The 21,539-nt window shown below is 30.6% G+C and overlaps 1 protein-coding gene across 3 annotated transcripts in view; it reads right to left on the reverse strand.

The window, feature by feature from the left end:
* LOC118197066 (sodium-independent sulfate anion transporter-like) overlaps window positions 1-21,539 on the reverse strand; it is an 85,458-nt gene that overhangs the window by 12,306 nt on the left and 51,613 nt on the right. For all 3 annotated transcript variants that reach the window (XM_035368547.2, XM_035368546.2, XM_035368549.2), the window contains 6 exons: window positions 15,361-15,419; window positions 15,112-15,198; window positions 13,182-13,281; window positions 13,024-13,100; window positions 8,434-8,499; window positions 3,726-3,825 (listed from right to left, as the gene is read on the reverse strand). In XM_035368547.2, the coding sequence (XP_035224438.1) occupies window positions 3,726-3,825; window positions 8,434-8,499; window positions 13,024-13,100; window positions 13,182-13,281; window positions 15,112-15,198; window positions 15,361-15,419 (489 nt within the window). The remainder of the gene's footprint in view (window positions 1-3,725; window positions 3,826-8,433; window positions 8,500-13,023; window positions 13,101-13,181; window positions 13,282-15,111; window positions 15,199-15,360; window positions 15,420-21,539) is intronic.

A 21,539-nucleotide genomic window follows, 5' to 3' on the forward strand; every position in this document is an offset into this window, starting at 1 on the left:
TCAAAGCTGTTCCTAAGCCATTGGTTGCCCATGTACTTTACTAAGATTGCTGCCCCCCCCAAAAAAAAACTCAATGATTGATAAAATTTTTATTTACTACTCACTAAGTACTTATATATATGACAAATTGTATAAAAAGTACTTACATATGACAAGTACTTACAACGAATTTCAAATATTTAGGCATAGTATTGTGAGAGTACCGCCACCCATGTACTCTTATGTGCTGCACCCCCGCTAGGAATGGCCCTGAGTACGTCCCATTTCATATTTCCGCGAGTGATACTCCAGCTCATCTAGCTATGAATAAAATTACTGCTCAGTCATGCTGTTTCATAATCAAACCTATGAAGGGAAGTCTTTGTGGAATGTATATAAAATGAAATATGAAATAATTTTGCAGGCATATTGGTGGATCTCCAAAGTATTATATTTTCCAGTCGTTTTATGAAAAGTGGCAAACTTTCTACAAACACTTCTGGCAAAAAAACAATCAGATGCTCAGTAAAGTCTCAGAAAATGCTTTAAAGTTGCAATTCAGCAAAAAGCTTCTCAGAGATCATAACAGACTGCACCTTAAAACCTGGAAATAAAGAGCGGGAGAAATCCTTGAAGAGCTAGTGAGAGCCAATGAGAAATGACTCAGCTTGCATTTCCAAATTGTAGTCAGGAAATTAAAAACACATGAAATCTAACATTTTCTGTTGATGTTAAAGACCTTGTTATTGTTTCAAATAATGTGTGTGTGCAATTAGTGAGTTTCATTTTTCTCAAAAACCCTAGCATTTTCAGATAGCTCTAGACTAAAATGAGTTAAACTAATCAAAGGGGACTTTTGGACTGCATCTCTGCACAGTGTATCCATTTCTTCATTTTGTAACAAAAGAAGAATGAAGAGCTGTCTAAAAGATGCCATTTGGGTAAGATGCATCTTGTGTCAGGAAAGCCTTTCCTCTCCCTTCTGTAATAGTAATGTTGTTTTGAATAATAATTCAAAACTTGTTATAACCCAGAAATTCACTTATTAAGTTTTAAAATAAATTTAAAAAGACAATCTGTCTTAATGTCTTCCATTCTGGGAGTTTGACAATGTTACATTACACATGCTTTTCGAACATTCAGCTAAAAGAATCTGAGAATGTTCTCATACAGATCCTTTGCAAGCATAGCAGACATAGGCATCTTCCAAGTATACTGATTTTCAGAGAGTACCAGTTACGTTGTTTTTGGAAGCAACATCATGATGGACAAGAGTAGCATACTAAAATACACTATTTTTTGTTGTCAAAAAAAGAAACGTGCATGACATGTTTTTAAAAGAGCACTTGCATTTGCAAAAGTAAACATCTGGTGTGAAGCCTGGCTTGAGATACATGAATGACAAATGAATGCTGAAATTACTTCTTTAAAGAGGGTGGTGGTTGTTGTAGTTTATCGCTATAATTTTGCCAGTCTAAGGCTAGCTTTAACAAGTCATATTATTTCTTTGTGAGACACAGTCACAATTTTTCAAACTGATTTTTTAATATTTCCTCATCTAAACATCATTTCTATGCTTTTAATTTTGCTTTTTGTCTTTCTGCTAATACATTTCTTTTTTAAACCTTTGCATTGCAAAATACCCAATTCTAAATATCATCTATTCAGATCTCAGTTTGTTTTAAACTAATGAAATAATTATACTTTAAAATCAGTAACACATTTCAGGTTTTATCTAGTAATATATCAGAATCAAAACAATGGAAAATGATATTTATCCAAAAGATTTCCCCAAAAAGGCTTTTCTGAAACCTGCTCATTTTCAAGAATTCTGGAAAACTGCGAACAAGTTGTGGTATTTACTATATTCAAGGAATGTTGATGCTGTTTTCAGTTTCATTTGCAAATTATTCAGAAGAGTTAATTGCAGTAGTCTCCTAAATGCTGAAGATATTATTTAAAAAAAAAAAAAAAAGGCAGATGTAAATAGGTGATGCTTGTGGAGCTCAAAAAGATCCACAAACATATAGGCAGGGCAGAAAATGAGGATAAACTGTAGGACGACCATTTAAAAGGTCCTCTGCCTCATACAACTAAGATTAAAGAGTATGTTTTAATCAACATAGATTACTTCAGTAAGTGGCCCAAAGCTTATGCCATCACTGATCAAAAAAGTTCTACTGTCACTAAAATTCTACTAGAAATCATTTTCTGATTTAGAGTGCATCTCATTATTTATTCACTCTGACCAACAAAGAAACTTCTCATCTGCCATATTTAAAGACTGCAGACAGAATTTTTTGCATGCAAAAGACTCGAAACACTCTTTTATATCAAGGAGTAAGGAATACAAGCAGTTGTATAATGTATACAACTGCTTGAAACACTTTTTCCACCTGAACAGTAACTGGAAGATCTGCAGATTAGAAGATGTTCATCAGTTCATGATGGAAAGGATCACTGACTGAGATGATGAAAACAACATTGAGATCAAGTTGAAAGAGAAGGAATTCAGAGATGGAGATCAAACCTGGTTGTGGAAGCCCAAGAGTCATTGAGAGACTTCACGCAAGCTGAATATCTCACAGAAGGGACTCTTCCGTATCACCAAGAAATTGCATGACATTGCAGTGCATTACACAAAACTTTTTAAACTAAAATAGTGCACTATATACACTTGCACCTTAATGTGGTAATAAGGATTAATTGTCCCCTGTCCTAAGGATATCAGAGCCTACGACAGTCTTTAAGTAGGAGGTGATGCTGCAAATTTCTGTAAATATTTAAAACTTTTATTACATTATTGTTTCTGTGTGATGTTCATTTTATATAATATTTTAGGATGTATTTTTATGTAACTGAATTCATGACTATATATTTTCTATATAAGTGCTTATTTCTTATTAGAATTGTTACATCAGGGGCGACTGTTATGGAAGAAATTAGCTGTCTTCACAATGGTTAGAACTTTCAATTATATAGTGCAACAGAGACTCATAACTGTATTGTCGAGTTTGAATGGGCTGCAAGTATCATTATATACCATTATTTAGATACTAGCTGGCAATACTCCAAATCTTGTTTGGGCAGCAACTTGGTCAGAAGCCTATTCATTGAAGCACAGTATAGAATTGTAGATCTTGTGATTATAAATGCAATAAAAGTTTAAACTGTGGAAACAGATAAAATGGAACCTTAGATATATGAAAAAAACTCTCCTGGCCTGCTCCAGCGACTTTTGTCATCAAGTTGGTGATTTCCCGCCAATAAGGCAACTTTCTGGAGTTGCAATAAAATGCATTTTTGAAGCTTCTTGAACAACTTTTCCAAAGCTTTCAAAAGGCTGACTGCAACATCGGCTATCATTTAAAATAATTATTTGAAGAAATTTCTATGAATTTTAGCTTGCATCGATATATATATATTATATCGCACCAATTAATACAGAGTCTTTATATTAATTTGCATATGTTATTAATTAAATTTTGAGATAAACATAATTTGCTTTCATGTATTGAAAGTTATGCTTTTTCAGGTTTATGAAGAATAGTGTAACGTATTCTATTTATACAGGTCTTTATAAAATAATAATACAAAATTTTCATTACTAGCATTTGAAAAAGATATATGATGAATATCAGTTTTACATAAATTGTTGAGTACATAAATTATCCAAAATAAAACAAAAAGACTTATAACAAAAATATTAAAACATTAAATTTCTGATGGAGGGAAACAAATCTTACATGTAGTAACTGCAGTGTTCAAAATATCTTGCAGTTCATCATCTTGTTTACAAATATATATATAATCTTCTAAGCAGCTCAGTGCATCAATACATTCAGGCTTAAAACATGCAGGAAAGGGAAATAAAAAAGTAAATATAAATTGTCAATACATATATACAAAATTATGTATACAACATACTTGTACAAAGCTCTATACATACTCTAAACATACACTTAAATCCAATATAAGCAGCATTAATGGCAATTGCTTTAACAGGGGTAGATTTATGAAGTGGTGGCTCATCTCACCAGAACTTTGGGGAGTTCCTTATCTAAGATGCAGGGTAGTTTTTCTGATTTTCTAAAATTAATCATTTGGAGGCCCTTCATAATTGCAATTTGTTTGACTCCATAAATCTATTTTTGTATATATAATGAATGTACTGTAATAACTTGGTTGATTTTAACAGACAAATTTAAAACCAGAACTTACAAAATTTGGCTAAACTGGTATTAAAATTAATTTTAATTTTCAAATTCATATACACATTTGATTATAGTACAATTTAGTCAAAGCTGAAAAGGATTAAAATGAAAGAATGATATAGGGACGGGAAGAAAAAAAAACTAAAAGCAGCCAAAAGCAATGCAAGCCTTTTTTACTTAAGTTACTTTTTTATGCCAGTTTACTCAGGAAGCTATGTTATAAAAATCTGTTCTGCTACTTCATATCTAAGTAATAAAATAAAAAAATTAAAAAATCATCATCTTCCAAGGAAATTAATCATTGCAAAGCATTAAAGGACTTTTTATATTCCTACACAGAAGCAGAGAGAATCTGATAATGTTTTTAGCCTTTTACAATAAAAGCTTTCACATAACAAACCTACTCTTCGTATGAGAATCACAGCTAGGATACAACTGTCAATGTTCAGCAGTCTTATTCTTTCCCCAGGCAGCTTTATAATTTTAAAAATAATTACTCTTTATAAGCTGTTTTGGTTAAAGATCTTGTTTCATTTGAGAGATATAAATCATTCTTTCTTGAAATGTTGATTAAATATGAGAAAATGAAAGCAATATCTAAAAATAACATTAGGAAAAAATTATAAATATTAGACAACCATTATATTTATGAAAACAGTTTTAAAGTAACACTGAATTATATTTATGAACATTAATATTGATTTTTGTAATAAAAGAATCTTAACTTACATGTACACTGTGGGGGAGAAACAGATGATGATGAGAATAATTCTATATCCCCCATTCTACTGGACCAATTCAAATATCGCTTTTCATGTCTCAAAAGTGCGACTTAAGATACATATTATATTTATATATAGCATCACTCTAACATAGGTATTTTATTTTGATACAAAATCAGACCTTTTTCTGAAATAATATGGCAATTTTTTTCCATATTTGGATTCTATGACTCAAATGATGCCTAAATATTAAATTTTGTAAAATTCGGTGCCAAATTTACGGAGAAATTCAGAAATTTATCTTCTCATATTTTTCAGTTTTCGCCAAGAATAATTTACTTGGCGAACTCCTTAATTCATAGTAACCTATTTTCCTCCATATGAGCGGGGGGAGGGGGGGATCATTCATACTTTCAAATAATTTTAACAAAGTGTGTAAACCACATTTGGCGTTATTATTACTCATAAAAAAGATGCCAAATTTCAAAACTCTCCAACATGTAAATTCATCTATATCTTAAAAAATTTGGAATTAAAAAAAACTAATTTTTTGCAGGTGTGCCCAGAAATTCACTACTTTAAGATAATGTTAAAAATTGTACAGGTTATAATAGAAATTTTTTTCCAAAAAATTTATAAAAATATTTTAGAATATTTTAAAAATAAATCATAAAAAATGTGCAAATTATATTTGGAATGCAAATTATATTTGAATTCTGGAAGAAAGAATCAAGTAAGTTTAATAAAAAAAAAGATATTAATAAATATATATCGAATTCAGCTAACAAGAGGTAAAATTTTGAGAGCTAATTTTTCAAAACTACTCGTTCGATTTTTACAAAACTTGGCAACTTGGCATAATTTGAGTCATAAAATCAAAATATTTAAAAAAATTGGCATGTCATTTCAGAAAAAATCTGATTTTGTATCAAAGTACCTATATTAGAACAACACTACATATAAATGTAATACATATCCCTAAGTTACGCTTTCGAGACATGAAATTTGAATTTAGTCAATCGGCCCAGTAGAACGGGAGACATAGGACCCCCCCTTTTTTTGGGGGGGGGAGGGGTGCAGCATACATCCAAGAATTTTCTTAAATTGTAAAATAATAAAGGAAATTTTATTAAGCTAATGAGTCTACTGTTGACTTAATGACAATGTTCCCTCGAAATTTATACATCATTATACTTACACATCATCATCCGCATTGTCCAAGATATTTCTCCTTTCTGTTTTATGAAATAAAGTGACTGTGCTCCATTTTGAGAAACTGTTAGGTGGATAGAATATTTTTTTTAAAGTAAGACTGGGTTAATGTTGGTTTTTCTTTAATTTAAATGTCTTATATTTTCTCCTCTCTCTCATTTAAATTAATCTAAAATAATTATTTTTGAATTTTAAAACTTTTTTTCATTTATTACTATTGCGACACTATTTCATGACTTTCTATACACAACATTTTACTTTATTTTGGCCAATCTCGTTTTTCATTTTATGTGGCCATTATAGAAAATGCAGTGAAATCTCTCATCATAAGCAGCTCTGAAAATGACTAATATATCTAAGAACATAATGAACTTTAGCTAAGATGACTGCTTCCACAAAATACCAAAATTATGCAGAACGATTGGGCAGTTGTCTTGAAGAGGGTTTCACAGTAATTAATTTTCATTTATATATTAGTTCTTAATTTTTGCATAAAAATAATCTTATAATATAAAATGAATATCAAATAAATTGCAATAACTATTTTTACCTAATACTACTATTAATATTGATTTTTCTTTGAATTTTCTTATTTTTATATTCAATTTTATTATTATTTTACAAATCCTCTCTATGGAACATTAAAAATATTAGAAATACTTTAAGTCAAATATGCTACAGGTCTTAACAGTGAAGACTTTCTTCTTTGCGTAGCCTACACTGAACACCCATTTACATATTACAATATTAAATTCTTTTCTTATTTAGGATTGATAGAAAAACAGCTGTTTATTTTGAATTTCTTAATTTTGTTTTACGCTATCATTAGAAGTAATAATTTATTCAGTACTTTTCCGTTTTGCCAGCGCAAATCTTGCCACACAGACTTTATTAGCGACAACATATAGTATGCGCATAAAAAATGTTAACAAATGTTAGTTCTAAGAATTTTTTATTTTGAAGGCATAAACATTTTAATAGCATTTAAAATTTTGTAAAAAGCCAATAAATTTGTAAAAAGACATTAATTTAAGTATTTACTATGCTTTCATGATTCAACATTTTGAGTCACGGTTCATATCACGTGACCCCAAGTGATCTTATCTCACGTAAACTACACTACGAAAATCTAATTCTCTCAGTAATCATTATTTACATTAATTTCAAGTTAAATCTTAGTTTGGAATACAAGTTTAACCCTCTGAACGGCACAGGATTTATTGGTGTGTGGTGTATTTAATTATGGCAAAGCACACGAGGGCTATCTGCCTAAAGGGAGGGATGCCTTTCGTGGAGGACTTTCTAAGGGAAACTGGCTCGTATACACGTTACACATGGGGAAAACCACGAAAACGCCCATGCAGCCAGCCCATTCGCGGGATTCGAACCTCAGACCGAACTACCAGTGTTCAGCGTCTTTACCGCTCGGCCGCTGGTGGGCCCAGGATTTATTAATTGAGTTTCTAAATTACTTATTTTAGTCTGTATTTTCATAAACGTACATTCATTAAGATGATATTTACATTATTAAAGAAAATAAGAAAGCAAAATATCTTTAATTATAAGCTAATATATGCCAAGTAGCAAAACTTCTGATGACCGGATAAAACCACTCATATCACTCAGAGGGTTAAATGCAAGAATTATTTCAATTCATACGAATAGCTTACTCAGAAATTATGTAAAACCGCAGTGCTTCACTTCTTTAATGCATTCTGATTAGAATGGATGAATTTAACCCTTGACTTTGCCTTTTCTATATTTTCGCCTTCGGGTGAGCGGTGTGATTTCATCCTAATTGACTTAATTACCACGAATGGCCTTAGGGCATAAAATTGAACTATCTGGTAAAAATTTGATGTAATTGTATGCTAATAATGAAAGAGACAATCAATCTGATAAGAAATGGCGGCGACTTATTTTGGAACTGAGGCGCAAAAGGTTACCAGCGAGGATATTCTTGTAAAGTATAGCATTGTTCATCTACATTCAACCAGTGTAATATTAATTTCCTTTTTATTTTTGCTGAAGTGGCAACAGCTGTAAAATGTTATTATTTTGGTCTAATAAACTTGTTTGGTTGTGTTTAAATTTTTGAGAGATTATTTAGGTAGAAATGAGTTGATGAATGGACAAAATGGTGTACATTTACTGCCGTATCAAGCAATTCTGTTTGGTACCAGCTGTACCATTATTGGCGACTTTAATCGCCTGCACTGGCAAAACGGAAAAGTACCATTTATTCTTATTAATATCTTATTACATATATACATCCAGTTACAACTATTTATAAACTGCAGACTCACATCTGTCAACCAAAGAATAACTTCAGTACTTTCTGCCTTCATGCTTTTAACCATATTTTGAATGCCCTAAAAATAAAAATAATCAAATCTTTAAATTTGATTTACACAAATAAAAGCACATTCTTTTATTAAATATATATCCATGGTACTCTTTTAAAATCAGAAAGAGTTTGACACTACAGCTGTCATGTAATCAGTCCTATATATAGCAAACTGCCCTATAATATGTTGATGTATCCTACACATTAAGATTCCTTTTTTTTTTTTTTTTTCCACAACATGCTAAGGAATTTTCAGTGGTTCTCTTCTCAATCAAAATGCTCGTTTTGCGACTCTATTTATACATTATACTACAAAACACGTTCATTATTTTAGCAAAAATCTTGTTCATGCTCCACAGTACAAAGAGAAATTTCTTTTCTACAGATTTGCACACTGTTCCAGTTCACTTTCCTGCTAATATGGAAAGTTGCTTCATCACTGAATACAAGATGGGTGAAAACCATTCACACGTTCACATTTGTTCCTCATGTTCATGCGAAACTCCATTCATTGGTCCTGCTCGCTAAGAATTAAAGCTTGAGTTATCTGTATTCTGTAGGGTTTCACTTTCAATTATTTTGTCAAAACACACCACACCATTGTTTACAAAAATTCCGTTCATAACTCACTTCATTAGTTGATTTCTTTTGGCTGCGTAGAAGTGTCGCTCTTATCTTTTCCATATTTCCGTTACTATCATGTAGCCTCCCTATGCTTTTGCCTTTACAAAGACAGCTTGTTTCTTCAAAATGGTATTACCACTTTTGAATGCTTTTCAGTTGGACTATCTTTTTGAAATCACCAGCGAAATGGACTTTGGACCCAAATTACAGATTCTGATTTCACATACTGCAAAACACAAAACGTCTTCTCTTCCTGAGATGCCATTTTTCATTCTAGTGATCACAGCACCGCCAAACCTTCCATACTCAATACAGGTTGCAGAGAAAAGAAAATATTTGTGTTTTCCTTGCTTTTAAACCTGTTTTATATCTGTGCTTAAAAATGAATTTATTACAATGATTTAAAATACTGTTTGAATAACCCTGTATATTTATTACATTTCAGCAGTTAATATCATTATAAATTTTGTACATCTATTGATAATTTGAGGGAAATTATACAAAGTCTAAAGAAATGATGCTCCACCTGAAAAAAAGAATACAGGGGCAAATCTATTTAACATTTAATATTTAGATAATGTTAAATCTATTTAACATTATCTCGCTAAATTTACGAAATACTGCCAAGCTAGTAATGGCTTTAGCGACTAATTTTTGTTGCCAAATTTGGGTAGAAGTAGCCAAACTTATTTTGGTCGAGTCCCAATATAATTGCAATGGGAACAGAAATTGAATAACTAGTTGATCTATGTAGCTATAACTGTATCTAGCCCTCATACGCTATAACTGTATCTAGGCTACTTCCAGTAATTTTGACAAGCAGGAAACAGTAGATGTCTTGGCTGGAGAAAAACTGTATAAAATTGAAGAGAGCATCAGTTGTTGTTGTGAGTTATTAGTTCACAGCGACTTCAGGGTATTAAGAAATCCATGAAAGTTTTGCCTCTTAGATGTCCTTTGCACTGCTGTGTTTGATGTTCTTAGTGGTCTGAAATGTAATAACTGACTGTACTCTGTGATACTATGAATACCTGTATTTCTGTGGAAAGTTCTAGAACTCTGAAGTGTTCCATTTGATAAAATAAATTTTATTAACCTATCATCAGACCTGTGTGCATTCAATCTATTATGAACAATCCTAGATACAGTTATAGCAGTTATAGTAGCCTAGATACAGTTATAGCATATGAGGGTCAGATACAGTTATAGCTACATAGATCAACTAGTTATTCAATCATCTACACGCAACAATATGTTAATAACTGACAATTTTACTGTGAAAAAAAAAAGTTCTAAAGATTTCAATACCAATCAAGAGTAAATTCAGAAGGTGGTTAATTTTTCCCTTAAACATTTGATAACATAAATTTTATGAATAAATTATAAAAATATTTTTATTAAGAAAATTTAATGCCACCCAGATGGTAAAGTGGTTAGGGGAGCTGACTGATAATGAAGGACCCAGGTTCGAATCCCAGAGAAGGCATGGATGTAAGGCCACCTATTAGGTGTTTCTATAATAAAATGACCACCACTTCTGGCCTTAGTAGTGACAAGAGCTTAAAAATGGCATTTAATTTTATGGCAGGCTAGTGCCTGCCATAAAAAAATAATAAATACCTTATTTACTTCCGTATAAGACACACTTTTTTTCTTTGAAAATAGGTCTGAAAAATAGGGTATGTCTTATACGTCGACACTCAGTTTTTGATTACATTCATATCTGAAAATTTCCTCTATTCGAAGTTATGCAATTTTTTCTTGTTTTGTTGCCGAGAAAGGGAATATTAGTTATGTAGAGTTCAGTGAATGTGCATGCGCTGTCATCGATGATAACAGCTGGGTTCATTTAAACTTTCCAATTTTAAGTGTATGAAATTTCTACTGTTCAATTTTCTTAAATTTGTTGGCAAGTTATGGCTCAAAAACTACGTTGGCATTGCTATAACGTAGCATACAAGCTACGTATGATTGCATATGCTAAAGAATATGAAAATTGGTCTGCAGAGAGGCATTTTGGGCCACCCCCAACCAAGAAAATGATAAAAACTGGGCGTAATCAGGATCTAAATCAGCGGTTCTCAACCTTTTGACTAACGTGTACCATCTAAACAAAAATTTAAAATATGTAGTATCACCACTACAAAGTAATACTACCACCAACACTCTTGAACATTGCTCAAATCACATAAATTTACAATTGTTAGAGAAAAGAACTCAATCAGGATTTTGGGGTTTTAATTTTTGAATTTTATAGTTAAATATACTTTGCCTCTTTGTGTACCACTGGTTGAGAAACCCTGATCTAAATTATTATTTTATAGTTAAAATACTGTAAATTCATTATAATGATGAGTAATAAAGTTTTATCCTTAAAAAATGTGTATAAAAAAGAGGGTGTGTCTCCACCCAGCCAGCAAATATGGCGATTCATTTAAAATCCTATACCTTCAGTTAAAGAAAATGGCTTTTAAAAAGAATTACGATCAGGATTTTGCCATGTGTACAAAATTTTTTAACTTCTCAGTCTGATTAATTATTTCAATAGAATTATGCATCAGAAAATTACTATGGTAAATTTTCGTGAGTACATCAATCTTGGGACTATTTTAAAAATGTCATATTAAACAGAATGACTTCTAAAAAAGAGTTTGTAGGATTCCCAACTGTGTAATTCTACGTTACAGTTGAAAGTGAAGAATTTTAAGAACTAGTATGCAAATAATCGCTTGAGTTTGCAAGACAAAATAAACTTGGAAAGGGTTTAAAAGACCCTTTATTATTCAAATAGGACTTAACAGAACTCCGTCTTGGAGTTGCACAATAAAGCCGACACTCGGGCTTCAAATTAAGAAACTAAGAATTAAACTAATCTTATCTAAAGAGCCACAGCTATCAAGATTCTAATGGAATTGGCCCCTTATCGCTAATTGACTGCGAAGGTATCAAGGGCCTAAAGTATGGCCAAGCATAATAATAGCTTATGAGAGAGTAGCCTAAAACGGCGGAAGTGTGCAGTCAGAATATCTGGTATCTCTTTCACTAAGACAGTAGGACTTTGTGCTTGAATACCGCTCTTCCTCATTAGCATTCAGACATGATTCTAAAACTATGTTCTGGCCGGAAGTGGTAAGTTGAAATTAAGAAGTGATAGAAAAGGAAGTTTAACTCAAAATTTAACTGTTAATAAAATGAACATAATCCTTACAAGTTTAAAAAAAAAAAAGACTTAAATTAATCATAAAATCTTTCTTATAAAATTCAAATTACGATATACAGAAATAAATGTGTTTACTTGTTTGCATGTTATTTTTACACTGATATATAACAGTTTTAATTCCATTTGATTTCAAAAATTATTTTCAGAAAGTTTCCAAAAAATTCAACATTGCTGATCCTTGCTTGCTTTAATCATCAAATTAATGATGTTTTCATCTTTCTCTTACCAGGAAAAATAACACAACCTGGAACTCTAAAGAATGCTAAGAGTATGCAACAATTTCATTAAAAAATTTCAATCTTTAAAATGCAATATCCTACCTAAAGAACTCATATTCTGGCATTTTTTTTTTTTTTTTTTTTCATGTCTTATCAAAACCTGTAGGCTGAATACATTTTGGAAAAAAGTACTTTTTTTATCAAGAAGTATACTGTACTTTTATGACTCTGATGCTATCAATTATGGTGCATCTGAAATTTAAAAATATTTAATACTTTAGTATAAAATAAAAGAACAAAAGCACCAGTTATTACTCAAGTCGTCAAATTTGGTATTTTCAGAATTTATAAAAGCATAAAATAAATGATGTACTATGCAAGTGATAACATATGGAGCTTTTAATGTATAAAAGTATTTTCTTTTATTGCAATTATATTAAATTTACACAATGTAATCATACAGTTACGGATTATAAAAATCTTTTACCATTGCTGTAGTATAATCTATTTCCTTCAAATTGTTCCCATGAATAATTACTGTACATTTGGATCGGTCTGGAACATCTATATTATTAAAAAAAAAGATTAATAAAAATTTAATATGAACACAAAGGCCATTTATTAACTTTCATAAAATTTACTTACTAAGCAAAGCTTTGGACACTATTCCTTTAAAACGATCTGAGGAAGGAAAATATATACTGCTCTCAGGGTACACATGAATAAATGTATATCCATCATCGTTCTGTAAGCATACAAGCTAGATATCAGCAACATAACATCAGACTGCTAGATATCAGCAGCACAAAATTTCAAAATTCTTCACACTTTCTTTTTGAAAAATATTTATTGGAACAAAAACTATCATTTTCCACTTTATATATTTATTACTAAATGATTAAAATTCACATTCTTACACAACTTTAGAAAAGTTTTTAATGGATTTCCTGTTACACATGATTAGATTTCAGGAATAAATAACTTACCATGTTTATTTGCATAATAGTTGCACCATTGTGTTTAAGCAGAAAAAAATCACCAAAAGTGTACAATATTGTGTACTAGATTTCCCCGCATAATATAATAGTCGCATCAATACTTTCACAATGAAAAATTGGCAAAAAAGTGCAACTATTATGCGAGTAAATATGGTAATAACTCGCATTATTTTCATCAGTCAAATTGGAATTTACAATAAAATGAAATACTTTCAGGGGTTGTTAATACGTCTTAATATTCTATTTGGATTATAGTATAATTAATCCTATTGGAATAATTTCATCACTTTACGAAATGTGAAATTTTAATTTATTAGTACAAAAATTAAATTCCACTGTTAAAAGAAGTCAATAGAGCTGCATTTTAATTATTAGGAAATTTCTTTGCAAACAATTAGGTAAAATAAAAAAAGATTAAAATGAAATTAAACGCTAAAAATAAAAATGTATTCGCAAAAATCAACAACAAAACTGAAATTCCCTTTGAATAATAAGATCTTGATTTTTTATACATTATTTATAAAATAATTATAATAAGTAAATGCTTTATTAAAATAATTATATTGAATTAATTATTTTACTAAGAAAATGATTAATTATATTAAGAAAATGTACTGCCAGTTTGAAATAAAGGAATAATAGATTTTAACTTTTGTCAATACTTTTTGCCATCACAGAAATTTTATCAATAAGTTTTCAGAAATTTTGATTACTGAAAATATATTTAATTCATAGTTTCATAAAATTTATAAACCATGCTAAAAATATTAAAATCTTAAAGTGTTCAGATTTTAACCATTGCCCCCCAAAAAACTCTTTTAAGGTTTAATATGATTTATCAGTAGGGATTGTCAATACAAATTCCCCAAGTGGATAGCGAAACATTTGATAGAATACTAGATGAATACAAATTTAAGACTGGGAAATTATATAGCTCCTATATAGTATTTTAAAACTGAAAAATATATAATGCAATTTGATTAAAATATTTAATTTTTTAATTGAATGAAAGCATCATTTAAAAATGCATGCATTAAAAAGTAAAAAAAAATTCATATTTTGAACTGCATTTATTGCTTTAAAATAACTTGGTTTGTTAATCAATAACAGTCAGATTAAAGTTAGATAAATATCTAACATTTTGCTGAATGGCAACAGATTTGAATGAAAAGTGAAGCAATGCAAAATCACATTTTTTAAGACTAACAGCCCTTTTGAGCTAAAAATATGAATGTAAAAACACACATAATTTTCACAAGCACAAGATTTTCTCAAATCAGATATTTCCAACCCAACATTTTCTCAAAGAAAACCAGTTATATTTGAAATACTATAAAATACTTAAATAATCTAAATTGCACTTATACTTTTTCACACACAATTCCTGTTTAAGCAATCTCTTTCCTACAAAATACAAACTTCAAACTATATTTATCACACTAATAGAGATAATTTCCATACTATGTGGGATATCTCTAGAAAATATTCAAAGTGCTCTTTATTATATTATGGCAAAATAAAACAAAAGCAAATAAGCTGAGCATATTTTAACAACAAATATTAATAATTTTAAATACCTTTTTAATAGACACAGTGGTATTTGGTTTATTTTGTTTGTATAGCAATATAGCAAGTGCTACTGCCACACCAAATAAAAGGCCATACTGTAAGAAAATGAATTCTAATTTTAAAAAAGCATTTCAATACAAAAAATAAAATGGAAATTCGATGAGAAACTCTTTACAGAATTCTGCTTACAGCTAAAAATTAAAATACTTGAACTAACTAAAATCAAATTTTCTAAAACTTCATTAAAACCAACTTACTTCAAGTCCCAAAGCAAAGGAACAAATGAATGTAGTTAAAAATGGAATGAGTTCCACTTCTAAGGGGGAAAAAAGTTTTTTTAAAAACATAGAATTTTACAATCTCAATTAAATAGTTAAAAGTGAGATATATATTTACCTGATATACATATAAGCTTTTATAAAAACTACTATATGAAAATATTTTCAAAATGTGAACCAAATCATGTTATAACATAAATATGCATACAGTTACAGATGAAGGTGTCAAATTTTTTTATATAAATCAAAATCTGTATTGCATACAACAAAAGCTAGCAACGATCTACTATACATAATCACCTTTGAAAGTGGCTGGCATTTTTTTAATATGAAAAACAAGCACACTACTATCATAAATTATTTTTCTAAAACACTCATGGGTAGTCATTTTAGGGTGGTTAAACTACTTTATTGAAGGTTCTCAAAGTTTATTTGAAATAAATTAGATGTGTTACAACTTAAAATATTTGATATTAGGTCAAATGTCAATAAAAAATTTAATAATGTAAATGGAAGAGTGCTAAGTAACAGATGTTATAAATTTTTATTTTGCTATAAAGATAATTTTATATGTATAACTAACAATCGTATGTTGAATAATATGTATGCTAAATACTTAAAAGTCATTTTGATTGTATGCTAAATACTTAAAAGTCATCATAAAAATTGCATTGATTTTGAAGTAGAAACTGAATCTTTAAACAGAATAAGCATTGATTCATCTACAACTGTGAACCACCACTTTGAAAGTATTTTGTTACTGAACTTGTTGGGAAATTTACATTTCCCTTTGTGTCTGCACAGTGCTGAAAACAAAAAGACAACTGTATAAAATTAGAAGTAATAGAAGCTACAGCTACGTGCCATCCCGATGTGGCTATTCATGTGGTTACTATTCTGCATATTGTTGTGGTCATAGCTGGAGTTCATTCCATCATGGTGTGATGTTGTGATGCAAAGAATCTTGGTGTGGATTTAGTTGCCTTACAGCGTCCGCTTTCTGTCCAGACCATATCTACTATGATGTAATGTAATGCATTATTATAGCAGCCAAGTATTGCACCAATTAGCAGTCAAGTATCTGATGACTTAATGTAATGCCAAAGTAGATCCAATAGAATATGACAAATCCAGATAATACAATGCATCTGATATGATGCCCCTGTTACATCACTTTTTCTTTTCTTTAGGTTAATGTGGCTTGTTCGTCTATCCTGTTAAGTGCCAATGAAAACCTTTTGTTATTGTCTTACATTTAGTACCTCCTTTTGGTGCACAAAAAAACCAACTACTTAATCATCCCTCTGACAAACCACAAACAGAAGGTTACAGTCCAGGAAGTAATGAAAATTAGTTTTTTTTCTTGGTTTTACTGAAATTTCAAATAACTTCCAAAACTAACAAACACAAACTTGACAAATGGGTCCAAAAAGATCAGGAAGCTTTAGCAATTATTGCTCTGAGTGTGAAATCATCTGAGGTAGTGCACATAAAAATGTGCAAAGCTTTATATGAAGCATGAATGAAACTGCATGAAATTCATCAGATGGAAGACCCTACAACTAATGTAAGCACTATGAAGCAACTTACCTCGAAAAAGATGAATGTGAATGAAACAACACAGTGTCACTAAACTTCTGTCAATGAAACTGTTGATAAACTTGTAGAAACAGGTTTTGACACACGGGAATTCCTAAGTATTATCCTATCATGTAGTTGAAGAAATTGACAGTTTCAGAGCTGTGTAGAATCTCGTGACAAACTGTCTGGCTACTACAATAATATAATACAGTCAAAAGTCATTAATTCGGACACCCATAATCCGGAATGATCTATAATCCGGACCGGAAAGCTAAAAACTTTCTGCGCATGCGCCGCATTCACACATGCGCATAGGTGTTTACGCGTGCGCGTAAGACCTTTACTACTGCGCATATGTGTGTGCGCAAGCACAGAATACGTTTTCGCGTGCACATTTTATGTATAACGGACGGTATATGCTAAAATTATCTATTTCAGTTAATGCTGATGATTGCATTGTTCCTTAATCTTCAAATTATTTCCGGCTTATTATTTTTTGCAGACTGTAAGAGCAATTTTATAAAAGTAAACTTGAACTTTCGATTATGTCAAATAGAATTTCCGATACTGGAGCTCCCAAAGGATCTACAAAACGAAAGTATGTTCGGATGTCCATCAAACAAAAAGTGGAATTGCTGCAAAAAATGGATAAAGACATGAAGAAGGTGACAGAGAGGTTAGTGAAAACGAAAAAATTTCGATTGACAAGTTAGTCGGTATTCTCGGCAAAGCAATTACGAGACTTGAACAGCGGAACTTTGTAACTGAACAAGAATTTATGTCTGTTTATAGAATTAAAGAGAAAGTATTATCTCATAAAACGAAGCAACTTAAACAACTTACATTGAAAGAAATGAAATAAATATTAAGCTTTTTTTTTCTAAATTTTGATACCCTTTAGATCATAATTGTTCTTTATTTCATAAATTACGGTTTCATATTTTTAATTTTAGAATTTCTGCATGCCATCTTACGAGATTTAAATTGATGATCTATAATCCGGAAAAAACGACTTTTGACTGTAGTAACCAATTTTAAGCACAGGAAAACTGCCAAGAACAGAAAGTCTTAGTTACTAAATACTGCAGCGATGTAAAAGTAAAGACTAAGAATGCAAAAGTAACCAACCAGTAAATTGAAATTATGTAAGAAAAGTGTGGTCACTTACATCAAGCTGATTTAAAAGTATTGCAACTAAAATGATTGCGCATGGTCTACTTATTTTGAAAAACATATGCAAAATGCAAACAAACTTAGTTACCATTACCGAAAAAAGAACTGCAGAAAATTATTACATTCTTGAACTCGTGCACAGATATCTATGGTTTGATAAAAAGCATATCTTTAGATGATATAAAATATTTCATAATGTTCATTGATGACAAATCACTGAAAATTACAGTGTATGTCCTACAGAAAAGGTCAGAAGTCTTTGAAGAATTTAAAAAGTACAAATTTCAGGTTTACCGATATGGAAGCAACTGAAAATACTCTGAAGTGATAATGGGAAAGAAATCAAAAGACATCGATTCAACCAATTCTTGGAAAAGGAGGGTATTACATGCCAATTCCTAACTGAGCATAGATTGCAACAGAACAGAGTTGCATCATAGTTGAAATGGCCAGATGTCTGTTGTTCAAATCAAAACTACCCTAAGGCAAATGAGCAGAAAAGGTATCGACAATCATTTACATACATAATCAATGTCATGCTAAAAGTAGATAAAAAGTGTCTGAAAAAATATGGTCTAAAAGAAAGGCTACAGTAGTGCATTTCAAGATCATGGGAAGTAAACCTTTTGCATTAACCAATTTGAATAGGAAAAACTAATTTCTCACAAAAAGTAAAGAATACATTCTTATTAGTATATTCTGAGAAAGTATGAATATATATATATATATACCAATGGAACCTGGAACCTATGAAGTAACACAAAATCGTGATATTCGATATTTGGACCTGCCTGAACTGAAACAAGAAACTCAGCTAACAAAGAGGAATTTATCAAATTTATTCCTACAGAAGAAAATTTGGAAGCTGATAAGAATTCTGAAGTGAAGGAAGAGCAATTGTTGAAGAAAGTGAAATTCAGGGTCAAAGTTCAGAAAGAGGATCAGGAAATAAGGAAAATTTACATTTCTGAAAATGGGAAAACCAGGCAGACCAGAAAGACTATATATTAGGAAGGGAAAAAATACTAATTTGTTAAATGCTGAAATTTGTGTGGGTCTAAAACCTGTAGAAGCTTTGTTCAGACCATATGCAGATAAAGGGAGAGCTGCTACAAGAGACTGTAATTCCTTAATGTGAAACAATATGTGGGAATTAAAAAAATTACCAGATACAGTCAAAAGTCGTTAATCCGGACTCGTCGGGACTTCGGTGATTCCGGATTATCGATTTTTCCAGATTATAGATCATCAGTTTATATCTGCTACGATGGCATGCAGAAATTATAAAATTAAAAATATGAAATGATAATTTATGAAATAAAGAACAATTATGATCTAAAGGGTATCAAAATTTACAAAAAAAAAAAAAAAAAAAAAGCTTAATATTTATTTGTTTAATTTATTAAACATTTCTTTTAGTGTAAGCTATTTAAGTTGCTTTGTTTTTTTTATGTGATAATACATTCTCTTTAATTCTACAAACAGACATAATTTCTTGTTCAGTTACAAAGTTCCGCTGTTCAAGACCTATAATTGTTGTGTCGAGAATACCGACTAATTTATCAATTGAAATTTTTTCGTTTTCAATAACCTCTGTCACTTTCTTCGCTATCGGAAGTGAATTATAATGACGAGGAATTTGATTTAAATCATATCAAAGACGGAGTACATCGAGATGAAATACTACATATAGTACGAAATTATAAGCCTAATAAAATAAAAACATCTGGCCTGAAGATCAGGATAGTGCTGACAGATCAACTTCCAATTCATTGTGCACCGCGGCGTTAAAGATAAACAAAGTTTAGATAAACATTAAAGTTTAGATAAACAAGGGATAAGCCTTTATCCATTTTTTTGCAGCAATTCCACTTTTTGTTTAATAAACTTCGAAACATACTTTCGCTTTGTAGATCCTTTACATATTAGTAAATATATATCAGAAATTCTATTTGACATAATCGAAAGTTCAAGCTTACTTTTATAAAATTGCTCTAACAGTCTGCAAAAAATAATATGCCGAATCCAATTCGAAGATTTAGGAACAACGCAATCTGCAACATTAACTGAATTAGATAATTTTAGCTTAGCTTATACCGTCCTTTATACATTAAACGCGCATTCGTAAATGTATTTTGCGCACGCGCACACGTTTCGCAGACGTTGACGCATGCGCAGAAAGTTTGTAGCTTTGAGGTCCGGATTATGGATGTCTGAATTAACGACTTTTGACTGTAATAGAAAAGCAAATGGCTGCACATGGACATTATGAATACAATGAAAGGCAGATTACACTGTAAATCAGTATATGCCACACTCATCACCAAAGGATGCTGGGAGAAGTACGGCATTAACTTCATAGAAATATTTTCACCTGTAGTTCTCTATAATTTTACGCATACTCTGCTCATATTAGCAGCCATATATGATCTGAAGAAACATCAAAAAGCTTATTTGAAAGGGAATATTGATAAAAAGATATTCATATCCCAACCAGATGATTTTTTTGACAGCTAAAGGCAAAGTCTGCAAGCTGAAAAAGTCAATCCATGGACTTAAACAAGCAGGACTGATGTGGAATATAAAATTAGATGAAACTGTGCAGGAATTCAAATTTGAAAAATTAATGTCTGACAATTGTCTTTATGTATGGGAAGGAACAGATGACTGTATCATAATAGCTATACATGTAGGCGATTCCATAATTCTAACTAAAAGTAAATCTTTTTTGATATGCATTAAAAAACCTCTTAGGTTTGAAATGAAGGACTTGGGTAAAATAAAACAATGTTTAAACATTAACACTGGACAAAATTAAAAATGTGTCCATAAACTAAATTTAATACATAAAATAACTCCTGGTTAAATACAGTGCAAAAATTAATATCACAAGCTATCAGCATAAAACAAAACTATCTACAGAAAATTAAAAAGAAAAATAAATGAATAAGATAATAGTAGTGATAGCAGATAATATCGACCAGATAAACTCTAACTCCTCAAAAAGTTCAAATTTATGGTTTCACGCAAGTGTAAACTCAATATCATTATTTAAGTTCCCTAGTAAACATTCTTTAAAGCCATTTATAACTTAGTTTTTTTTTTTTTTTTTTTTTTTCCATTTTTACTGTTGTTTATTCTTGATGCTCTCAAGTGGTTCGGCAGAAGGGAAAGACGGGAGGGAGACCCTACAATTGAGATATTGTAAAAGGTGATACAGATCAAAGGCTATCACAGTTAGTGCAAGAAAACTCACAATGATGAAATCTAATGAATGCAAACAATGGCATATAGACATCAAACATATAATGTCACATATAATATCACATATAATTTTAAATTATTTAAACACATTTTAAAATGTAACTGAAGTTAATTAGAAAGTTACAAATTTAGAATATTGG

The sequence above is a fragment of the Stegodyphus dumicola genome, chromosome 5, assembly GCF_044657685.1.
Source record: "Stegodyphus dumicola isolate Sdum_Otavi_A_Nest chromosome 5, ASM4465768v1".
In the NCBI taxonomy this organism is placed as follows: domain Eukaryota; kingdom Metazoa; phylum Arthropoda; class Arachnida; order Araneae; family Eresidae; genus Stegodyphus; species Stegodyphus dumicola.